The following is an 11,240-nucleotide window of genomic DNA, read 5'->3' as shown; positions in this document are numbered from 1 at the left end:
CCAAGACTGGACGCTAGAGTCTATTGGCCCGAGAGGCCCAAAGCGGAAGTGAGCGGTGAAGTTGTCCCGCCTCTTCTCCTAGTCCAGAACAGGCGGAAGTTGTTCTGAGGAAGGGCACGGAAGTGGGTTGCAGCCGGCCAATGAGGAACAGCGCTAGAACGGATGGAGGCGGGATCGCAGTGTTAAGGCTGGTGACTACAGCCCGGGAAGAAGCGGGGATGCCCGAGATCGGGGATGCGGTCCCAGCCGAGGCAAAGCTGAAGACTCGGTCTGAGAGAACCGACCTCTTCTTCGTGAGTACGAGCGGGAGGAGCGCACGGACGCTGTACGCTCCACGAGGCGGCGGGCGGGCTCTGAAACTTAGGATGGGGAGCCAGCCCCACGGAGGCAAGGAGTGCGCAGGCGCGGCTCCGGGAAGCCTGGGGAGAGTGCGGCGCGTGAAAAAGCCTCGGCTAACCTGGGAACGGGCTAGGTGCAGGCTGCGCCGGCCGGCGTCTACTGGGCGCTTTTCTCCTGTGCATTTCTTGAGACAAAGCGGAGGGGGCTCGGGGTGAACCTAGGGAACCGCTGCCATTCTCGAGCGAAGCCGAGAAAAGGATTCCGACCTTAAGGAGCTCCCCGGGGGCTGAAATCTGCTCGGAAATCCCCAGTAAACCGCAGACTCTGCACGGTGCTCCGGGCTTGCCACAATGTAGCCTCTTTCCCAATGTGTTATCCCCTGTGGAGACAGGGATCCTGGTCTTCCGCCCGCGCTGCCCGGACAGCTCCGCGCCCCCTTCTTCACCGGTTGCATCCCTGGCAGCCTCTGAAGCCCGGCCCGGCCGTCCTCAGGCCCTCCGGGGCCTCCCGCCGAGTCAGTTACAACTTTCCAGGCTTCCCCCGGCCTCTGCTGCGCTTAGTCAGATTATCCGTTGTTCCTCCGCTTGGATCCGGGGGGCGAAGTGCGGAAATTTAGAAGAAGGGGATCTGGGTTTGATGTAAGGAAGGACATAAAGGTAGTGCTGCCCCACGAGAGCATTGTTCCCCGTCACTGGACATCTAGCGCTTCCACTGTGGGGGATGGAGCTCCGAGAGGGGTCAGGACGGCCTGCCTCCGACACTACCTAGTTGTGTGACTCTGGGCAAGGCGCTTAGCCTCTATTTACCTCAGTTTCCTCATCTGTAAAATGGGAGTGATAATAGCACCTACTTCCCTATTGTTATCAAAATGAAAGGAGATAATAATTGCAAAGTACTTAGCACAGTGCTGGGCGTGTAACGAGTGCTGTGTGAGTGTTAGCTGCTGTCATTAAAGCACTTAGCGCAGTGTCTGGCACACTCTAAGTAAGTGCTACCTGAATCTTAACTGTTTTTATTATTAAAGCAGTTAGTATAGTGTCTGTCACTTAGTATGTGAATGTTAGGGAATGTTATTAAAGCACTTAGCGTAGTACTGGAACATAGTAAACTCTGTAAATGTTACTATTATTATAAGTATGGAGCCTGACTGCCCTTTCAGATCCATTCAGGTCTGAGATTCTATAATTACTTAAGCTCTGTATCAGGGCCTTGTGAAGTGCTCTGCTGTAATTAATAAATGTGGAGTGAATTGAGTTGGATCAGGACTGGCTGCAGAATGCAAGCCCTGGACAGTGGTGGCAGAATGGTGCGGATGGGGGAGATGGGAGCCAAAAGGAGGCTGTTGCTGTGATGATCGAGGATAGAGAGAAAAGAGAGGACGGGAGGTTTTTTTGTTTGTTTTTTGTTTTTTTGGAGCAGGGGGAAATTGTTCTTTTTTTTTTTTTTTTTTTTTTAACTTTTTTTTTTGGACAGTACACATGCATGGGTAATTTTTTACAACGTTATCCCTTGCACTCCCTTCTGTGCCGAATTTTCCCCTCCTTCCCTCCATCCCCTCCCCTAGGTGGCAGGCAGTCCCATACATACTAAATGTGCTATAGTATGTCCTAGATAAAATATATGTGTGCAGAACCAAACAGTTCTCTTGTCACACAAGAAGAGTTGGATTCAGAAGGTAAAAATAACTTGGGAAGAAAAACAAAAGTGCAAGAAGTCAAGAGGATGTTTCTGAGGAACTCTGAGCCAGATGCAGAGACTAGATAACCCGGGGAAATAAGGTAATGGAGGATTTAGACTTGGAAGATCATTTTATTAGACAGACCACCGAACCCGGTAGGAACCCTACAGGAGCATCTGTCCAGTCAAAGACATAGACGGTCTCAGAATTAGAAGAGACTTCGGTGTCTTTCTAATACAACCTGTACCCAAATAAGAATTCCTTCTATATCAAGCTTAATAGGTGGTCACCTTGCTATTTCATGAAGGCTTCAAAAAAGGAGGAACCCACTGCCTCCAGGCTATCTCATTCTGCTTTGATAATTCCAGGTGTTAAAAAAATTCGGTTCTGCACACATATATTTATCTAGGATATACTATAACATACTTAATATGTATGGGAAAGTCTGCTGGGTGCTTGCACAGAAAGGGGATGGGAACTTAGTGAGTAAATTGAAAGGTAATTGGAGCGGGGAGCCCAGAAATGAAGTGATTTGCTCAACATCACAGGAAATGTAGATGATGGGATTGTCAGCCTGGACTCCTGATTCCAAATGCAGGACTTGTCTCCGTGAGACCCCTTATTGCTGGGGTGAGTTTTGGGATGGAGGAGACCTGACTTGGTAGCGACACTCTGGCCTCTTGTCTCCTTAGGAAGAGGAGGATTTGCAGTATGAGGAGGAAATCCTTCGCAATCCTTTCTCCGTCAAGTGTTGGTTTCGGTACATTGAGTTCAAGCAGAGTGCGTCGCAGGCTGTGCTCAATCTGCTCTATGAGCGAGCCCTCAAGGAGCTGCCTGGGAGGTAAGGGACCCTCCAGCTTTCCAGCCTCCCCTCTTTCCCCTTCCCCCACAAGGCACTTCAGTACAGGAAGGTGGAGCTTGGGCAAGGAAAAGTAAAAGGCTCTGATGGTGTCCCCTCTTGTCACCCAGTTACAAGCTTTGGTACCACTACTTGAAAGCCCGCCGGGCCCAGGTGAAGCGTCGCTGTGTGACTGACCCTGCCTATGAGGATGTCAACAACTGTCATGAGCGGGCCTTGGTCTTCATGCACAAGGTGAGTCCTTGGGCCCAGGGGGCAGAAGGAATCTGAGGTGTCTGGGACTGGAGAGAGGGGAGTGCGAGGGACTTCTGCCTTCTCCCTGTTCCAGATGCCGCGTCTGTGGTTGGATTACTGCCAGTTCTTGATGGAGCAAGGTCGTATTACTCGGACCCGGCGCACTTTTGACCGTGCTCTGAGAGCTCTGCCTATCACTCAGCACTCACGCATCTGGCCCCTCTATCTTCGATTTGTACGTTCCCACCCTCTGCCTGAGACTGCAGTGCGTGTATACCGCCGCTTCCTCAAGGTGAGCCTGGCAGGGGAGTGGGTGGCTGTACGATTTCCTGTCCTATGCCCTCTGACCCTCAAAACCCAGTGAAATGGGCCCCAGAGAAGGAGAGGACAAGGACATCTTGAGGCAGGGGGTAAGGGAGACACAAGAAAACACTGACCAGTTTCTTTGTTGGGGTGTCCCCAGCTGAGCCCCGAGAGTGCAGAGGAATACATCGAGTATCTACGCTCCATCGACCGGCTGGATGAGGCAGCTCAGCGCCTGGCAACTGTGGTCAATGATGAACGATTTGTGTCCAAGGAAGGAAAGTCCAACTACCAGGTCAGGCTCCCCTGCCCAGCCCCCGGGCCCCTTCAGAGCTCCCGAGGCCCCAAACACCCAAACCTTGCCCTCCCCACACAGATGCTTACACGGCCACACAGGCACACACGCTCATGGCATTGCTGAGATCCAGAGCAGGCAAGGATTTGGCAGGTCATCAGTTTCAACCCCTCATTTTGCAGATGAGGAAACTGAGGCCCCCAGAAGAGAAGAGGCTGTCTGCGATCACCTAGGTAATAAGTAGCAGGGCCAGGCTTCGGGTCCAGGAGCTCCTGGGGCTCCAGACCTGGAGAGCTTGTCCTTACACCCTGCCGCCTTCTTGGCTATCACAGTTCCATACGCTGACTCATATACCTCATGCACACACACACACACACACACACACACACACACACACACACACACACTCACACACTCACACTCACCCCTCCCAAGCTCCAGGCAAGGGCCCATGGAGCTGTGGGTTGAGCCTTTCTCCCTCTTCTCTCCAGCTGTGGCATGAACTTTGTGACCTGATCTCCCAAAATCCTGACAAAGTACAGTCCTTAAATGTGGGTGCCATTATCCGAGGGGGTCTCACGCGCTTCACTGACCAGCTCGGCAAGCTCTGGTGCTCCCTGGCTGACTACTACATCCGAAGTGGACACTTTGAGAAGGTACCGGACCTGGACCTAGGTGTCCAAATTACCTCAAGTCTATCCATGTCCCTCTTCCCTCTATAATGATAGCTGACATTAGGTAAGCACCTACTGTGCCAAACACTTAATATCTCATTTGATCCTCATATCAATCCTGGCAAGAATGGGTTCTTATTATCCCTATTTTAAAGATGAAGAACCTGAGGCAAAGAGTTAAATGACTGGACTTGTCCAGGATTACTCAACTAGGTAGTATCTGAAGCCAGATGTGTACTCGGCCTTTTTTTGCTTGTTTCTTTTTCTTTTTTTTTTTTGTTTTATTTACTTATTTTTATTAAAGTTTTATTTTCAAAACATATACATGAGAGGGCGGCCAGGTGGCGCAGTGGATAGAGCACCAGCCTTGAATTCAGGAGGACCCGAGTTCAAATGCAGACTCAGACACTTAACACTTCCTGGCTGTGTGACCCTGGGCAAGTCACTTAACCCCAGCCTGGGGGGGGGGGGAACGGGAAACATATACATGGATAATTCTTCAACATTGGCCTTCGCAAAACCTTATGTTCCAAATTTTCCCCCTTTCCCCCACCTCCCATAAATGGCAAGGAGTTCAATATATGTTAAGGCCAATAGTACCCGGCACCAGTGTCCCCTGTGGTGCTGCTGTTGTCTGCCCTTGACATCCCATTTCCCCTTTCTTGCCTTGCTCAGAGCTCTCTGCCCCATGCCTGCGGTCTCCCCCTTCCTGGCTTCTCCTTTTCAGGAGGGGCCTGGACATCTTCCAGGGGAAGTTTTTCCTGGCCCCATTGGTTAGTGTTCTTTCCCTTCTATGCCTCCAGTGATCATGAATGCTCTTATCTGTTTCTATGTTGTATCAGTCTCATTCAGTAAAATGTTACCTTTTTTGAGGACATGATTTGGTTTTTCTGTGCCACATACACAATAGGCCCTTAATAAATGCTGATTAGATTGGAGCATGTTTTAATTAATTTTTCCAATTATCAAGCATTTATTTAACTCTCAAATTTTATGTGGTATTTCCTTCACAAAAGTCCTAGGAGCTCTGTAGGAGCAAATTTTATCGCTATTGTACAGATATAAAAGGTGATGTCCTCAGGATAATAGAATGTGTCAGTATTAGAACCAGGGCTCTTTATGGCCACTTCCTGGTTCCTAACATTGGGCACTGCCCAAGATGGACACAAGACATCCGAGGGGGAGGCAGGATGTGTTCATGATGCTCTCTGTATCTCAGGCCCGTGACGTGTATGAGGAAGCAATCCAGACAGTGATGACCGTACGAGACTTTACCCAGGTGTTTGACAGCTATGCCCAGTTTGAGGAGAGCATGATTGCAGCCAAGATGGAGACAACTTCCGAGCTGGGGCGGGAGGAAGAAGGTGAGGGGGGTGGATAGAGCCAGAAGAGCCAAGCCATGTGGAATGTGGTCTGGAAGGTGGGCACCTCAGAGGGGCCAGGCCGTGCAGGCTGGAGGGTGGGCACCTCAGAGGGGCTATCATACCTTTAGAGTGTGGCCACTTGGAGGGTCCTGTCTTTTATCCCCTGGCTCATTGTTGCTGCTGCTTTTGCCTCAGATGACGTGGACCTGGAGCTGCGTTTGGCGCGCTTTGAGCAGCTTATCAGTCGCCGGCCCCTCCTGCTCAATAGTGTCCTGCTACGCCAGAACCCACACCACGTGCATGAGTGGCACAAGCGAGTGGCCCTGCATCAGGGCCGACCCAGAGAGGTGAGATGCCTTCCAAACCCAGAGCCCCTCCTCTTCCTCCACTCCCTCTGCCTATCCTGACCACCACTCCCACACAGATACCCCTGCCTTTCTCCTCCCCGGTCCCCTGAAGCATCCTTCTGTACTCAGAGCCTCTCTCCTCCCCACCCCACCTCCCGCCCATCCCAGCCCCGCATCCCCGGACTCTACACAAACCCAGGTGAGCATCCAAGGCCCACTTCTGTCTCCTCCAGGTCATCAACACATACACCGAGGCTGTACAGACCGTGGATCCCTTCAAGGCCACAGGCAAACCCCACACACTGTGGGTTGCCTTTGCCAAGTTCTATGAGGATAACGGGCAGCTGGATGATGTAAGCTGGGAGGGAGGGGAATATGGGGGGAGCAGGGAGACTGTGGGAGGTTGTTGGTGGGGCTGGTTCCATCTGAAGCCCCAGGTACTCTTTTTGCCTGCCTAGGCCCGCACCATCCTGGAGAAGGCCACCAAGGTGAACTTCAAACAGGTGGAGGATTTGGCCAGTGTATGGTGTGAGTACGGCGAGATGGAGCTCAGGCACGACAACTATGACCAGGCCCTGCGGCTGCTGCGGGTACGTGGCTGTCATGGGGAAGGGCCTGCAGGAAGGACAGGCAGGAGCTCACTTTTGGGGGTTGTGGTGACCCCAGATGTGTCTTCTTGTCCCCCGCAGAAGGCGACTGCCCTGCCTGCCCGCCGGGCCGAGTACTTTGATGGTTCTGAGCCCGTGCAGAATCGGGTCTACAAGTCCTTGAAGGTGTGGTCTATGCTGGCTGACCTGGAGGAGAGTCTGGGCACCTTCCAGGTGAGTGCTTCCCAGGGAATCTCCAAAAACACCTTGGCACGCCTTTCCTCCCCCAGGCCGGCTTCCCAAAGCCTTTCCTGAGTCAGTAACGACCTTTAGTGGCCTCGTTCACCCCCTCTGGAGCACTTGTCTCCCAGAAGGGAGAAGTGATCTTGGCACCCAGAGTGCAGCACAGGCCCCGGCCCCCTGGAAGCTGGGCCGTGTTCTCTGTTAGCAACCTCGTTCCTGGCTCCACCCCGCCTAGACTGCCTTTGCACAGGTGACATCATCCCACAGTCTCTCCCAGATCAAGCACGGCTGTCACCCAGTGGGCTCTTAATGACCCTTAGGTCATTGATTGAGCAGCAAAGCACACTAGTCCCAAAGGAAGTCAAGTCAATCCTAGACTCCCTGCTGGGGGCACACACCCCGAGCACTGTGTCTCCACATGAGAAAAGCAGAGGCGCAGAGGTGGGGTCTGAGTCATGGGAAATGGTGCCCCCCCCACCCCATGTGCCCCATTTGTGTCCCTGTCACTGTCCACAGTCCACCAAGGCCGTGTACGAGCGGATCCTGGACCTGCGCATTGCCACCCCCCAGATTGTCATCAATTATGCCATGTTCCTGGAGGAGCACAGTTACTTTGAAGAGAGCTTCAAGGTGGGTGAGGAGAGCTGCCATTTCTAGACCAGTTTACAAAGAGGTTCCCTTGCAGGGAAGATGCCGGGGGGAGGGAGGGCTAACCAGCTCCTGCTCATGCCACACTAGCTTCACTTCTAGAAGTGGCATGCTTAGGGCCTCCCAGGGGCCAGTGCAGTGCCAGGCTCTGGTGGAGTTTGGGATGTCACCAGCCTGGAGAATCCCTCCCGGGACGTGAATAGCGATCCACATGTGACGGCTGTCATGTGGGAGTTAGATTTTTACACGTTCCCTTTGGTCCCAGAGGCAGAAGGAGGAGCAATGGGAGAAGGTACAATGAGACAAATGAAGGCCTGAGAGAAGCACAGATTTCCTGGCAATTAGGACTGTGTGGTATAGGCCTCCCCAGAGGCCTTCCAGGAAAGGCAAGGGTGTAGCAGAAGGGGACATCCTAGCTTGGGGGGGCTTAGATGAGATGGACTCTAAGATTTCGGAGATGTCACAAGATAAGAGAAGTTTTATGATGCCCGTTTTACAGATGAGAAAGCAGAGGTAGAGTAAGCATAAAATTTGGTATCAAAAGAACCTGGGTTTGAATGCACGCCCTCACCAGCCTTTAGTGCTTTGGAGACCCAGGACAAACTTCTGGCCTCTTCCTTCGGGGTAGGGTGAGCAAATAATTAGGAAAACTGGGCTTAGCTCTGGCCCCTGGTGCTCAATCCCCAGACGTCTGTCACGTGTATGCAGGCCCATTCTCCGGGCAAGCTCCATGTCTCCCCTTCCTTTCCAGGCCTACGAGCGGGGCATCTCACTTTTTAAGTGGCCCAATGTGTCGGACATCTGGAGCACATACCTGACCAAGTTTATTGCTCGTTATGGAGGCCGCAAGCTGGAGCGGGCCCGGGACCTATTCGAACAAGCGCTGGATGGCTGTCCCCCCAAATACGCCAAAAGTGAGGGGGGCTATGAGTGAGGGGAGGCCCCAGTGGAGATGGGGGCCACGTGTGTCTGTGGGGAGAGAGGGATTCAGGGTAGGCTCCCACGTGCTTTCTGAGCAGCTCCAGGCCCTGATGTTCTTCTCCCCCATCTCAGCTCTCTACCTGTTGTATGCTCGGCTGGAGGAAGAGTGGGGGCTGGCCCGCCATGCCATGGCTGTGTACGAGCGGGCCACCCGTGCCGTGGAGCCCTCCCAGCAACATGAAATGTTCAACATTTACATCAAACGTGCCGCTGAGATCTATGGGGTCACCCACACCCGCAGCATCTACCAGAAAGCCATCGAGGTGCCAGGACGGGCAGGGCTGGGGATCAGGGTTGGGCTGGTGGGATAGGGTATAGATCCCAGGGAAAGCAAAGTCAGGGCCTTGCCCTTCTACCGTCTACCATTTCTTTCCTCGGGTCCGTCCATCCCTTCTCTGCTTTCCCAGCTTTCTCACCTACAGAATGGGAGCCTTGAAACATGCTCTCTAAGGTCTCCTCCGGTAATTCTCCAATCCTGATATTTTCCCCTGGCTCACTCCGCCTAGTGCTTGGAGCCCACCCTTTTTTCTCTGTGCCCAGCCCAGCTGCCAAGCATTGACCCACTTCCTATGACTCGGGCCCCTCTCAGTCTAGCCACAAGTTTAGGAGGATCTGCACACTCCGAGGAGGTGGAGATGGAATGAGGAGTAAAAAGTTAAAAAAAAAAGAGGCTGGAGACTGGGCCTCCTATTGGTCAGTGGCACGCTGACTAGCCAGCCCCAGCTGGGAGGTGGGCTGAGGATGAAGATGTTGTAGCCGGCATCCTCTGCAGGAAGAAAAGGAGCTCTTTCCATTATCCTGGAGGCCCTAGAGTGACTGAGGATGCCACGTGGGCAGGAATCTGCCTGGGGGGTGCTGTGGGTCACAGTAGCCCCAGCCCCCTCAGGCCCCACTCTCTCCTCTGGATTTCAGGTGTTGTCAGACGAGCACGCAAGAGAAATGTGTCTTCGCTTTGCTGATATGGAATGTAAACTGGGGGAGATCGACCGGGCCCGGGCCATCTATAGCTTCTGCTCACAGATCTGCGATCCTCGGGTAGGGAGCCTGAGGCTCAGCTGGGGTGGGAGGCAGGGCAAGCATCCCAGGCTGGCGGGGTCCCCCTGACCACCTCCCTTGTGCTGCCAACCCCCAGACGACGGGAACGTTCTGGCAGACGTGGAAGGACTTCGAGATCCGGCACGGGAACGAGGACACCATCCGTGAGATGCTTCGGATCCGGCGCAGCGTCCAGGCCACGTACAACACCCAAGTCAACTTCATGGCCTCCCAGATGCTGAAGGTGTACAGCAATGCCACAGGCACTGGTGAGCAGCAGCCCCTCAGGCCAGCCCACATCTCTGGGCCACCAGTCACTGCCAGTCCTGGGGCCTGACCCACCTCTCTTCCCCCAGTGTCTGACCTCGCCCCTGGACAGAGCGGGATGGATGACATGAAGCTTCTGGAGCACCGGGCCGAGCAGCTGGCGGCAGAGGCGGAGCGGGACCAGCCTTCGCGCTCCCAGGGCAAGATCCTCTTTGTCAGGTGGGCACCCGGAGTCTGGGAGGCGGGCAGGGTCGGGCCCTGGGGACTGTGGGCCTTGGGGTGGGGCAAGGACTGAGGGCCAGCTTCTCTTTCCCCAGGAGTGACGCCTCCCGCTCGGAGCTGGCCGAACTGGCCCAGCAGGCCAACCCAGAGGAGATTGAGATAGGGGAGGAGGAAGAGGAAGAGGAGGACCTGCAGCCCAATGGTGAGTGGGGGGGCCCTCAGCACACCAGCCCTGGCCCTGGTTGGAAGCACTTCTCACCTCCTCCCTTCCTTTCCCCAGAGGTGTCGCTGGAGCAGCAGAGCGTGCCAGCCACGGTCTTTGGGAGCCTCAAGGAAGACTGATGCCGATCACCCACAATAAATTCTTTATGTTTGTACTTCTCTCAGCCACTGGTTTTATGCAAACACGTGTGAACACACCCAGTTCTGGCTTTCTGGGGAGGGTCGGTATGGCACGGTCACCTGCCTAGCTGGGGCATGCTGGGAGTCACCACCCCACGTGGCAGTGCCCGCTGGCCCAGGGCCCGGGCTCACCTCCTACGTAGCAGAACGGAGGCCAAAGTACTCGGCCCAACCCCCCACCTTGTAGAGCCGGTTCCTGGCCCTGAGCCCCAGGGAGCAGGAAACAGACCGGCACCCCTCTCCTGACACTCCCCCTTGGGCCACTGCCCGAGCACACTGTGTACGATAGAGCCAGACCATCGGCCCCACAAGAAATGGGGCCTCCTTGGGGGGCCAAACCAGGAGCTTCACTTGACCATAACCACCCACTTCAGCCCTGAGCATCAACCCAGGCTGGCGTGGCCCTAGCCAAGCTTCATTCCCTCATCTGGCCTATTGTGCTAATCTCTAATCTCTAGACTTGCCCCTTCCCAATCCTTCCCGTGTTCTGGTCATCTCTCCTAAATTTGCCATGACCTACCCTATTAAGTTCTGATCCCAGTTGGCATTCAGGACTCCTTGGCTGTAGCCTAGCTCCATTTTCCCGTGTTCAGGATATCTCCAGAAGGCATTTCTTGGATAGCCGGCCCCTTCTCCTCAGAGGCCCTCTCACCCCAGTATCGATGGGGAAATTACTGTCTTACTGGGCATACACTTAGCTGAAGGGGAGAGGGCTGGGTGGGAAGTGTCCTGGCTCAGAGATGGCGCTGGCTGACAGCACCT

The 11,240-nt window shown here is 54.2% G+C and overlaps 1 protein-coding gene across 2 annotated transcripts; it reads left to right on the top strand.

Moving 5' to 3' along the window:
• Nucleotides 1–100: 100 nt before the first annotated feature.
• XAB2 (XPA binding protein 2) lies at nt 101–10,457 on the top strand. 2 transcript variants are annotated; one of them, XM_074300650.1, is made up of 19 exons: nt 101–293; nt 2,710–2,858; nt 2,987–3,110; nt 3,205–3,402; nt 3,574–3,708; nt 4,200–4,364; nt 5,602–5,746; nt 5,942–6,093; nt 6,327–6,446; nt 6,552–6,683; nt 6,783–6,914; nt 7,440–7,553; nt 8,323–8,485; nt 8,625–8,815; nt 9,465–9,587; nt 9,685–9,856; nt 9,944–10,073; nt 10,172–10,278; nt 10,357–10,457. In XM_074300650.1, exons 1-19 carry the CDS (start codon nt 141–143, stop codon nt 10,416–10,418), a joined length of 2,667 nt encoding a protein of 888 aa, XP_074156751.1. In that variant the 5' UTR covers nt 101–140; the 3' UTR covers nt 10,419–10,457. The 2 variants fall into 2 exon arrangements, with proteins under 2 accessions (XP_074156751.1, XP_074156760.1); XM_074300659.1 differs by having other exon boundaries at nt 155–297.
• The last annotated feature ends 783 nt before the right edge of the window (nt 10,458–11,240 follow it).

Source organism: Sminthopsis crassicaudata, chromosome 1 (assembly GCF_048593235.1).
Source record: "Sminthopsis crassicaudata isolate SCR6 chromosome 1, ASM4859323v1, whole genome shotgun sequence".
Taxonomy (NCBI): Eukaryota; Metazoa; Chordata; class Mammalia; order Dasyuromorphia; family Dasyuridae; genus Sminthopsis; species Sminthopsis crassicaudata.
Note: the sequence above shows the minus strand (reverse complement) of the source record. Positions and strands in the feature narration are given on the sequence as shown.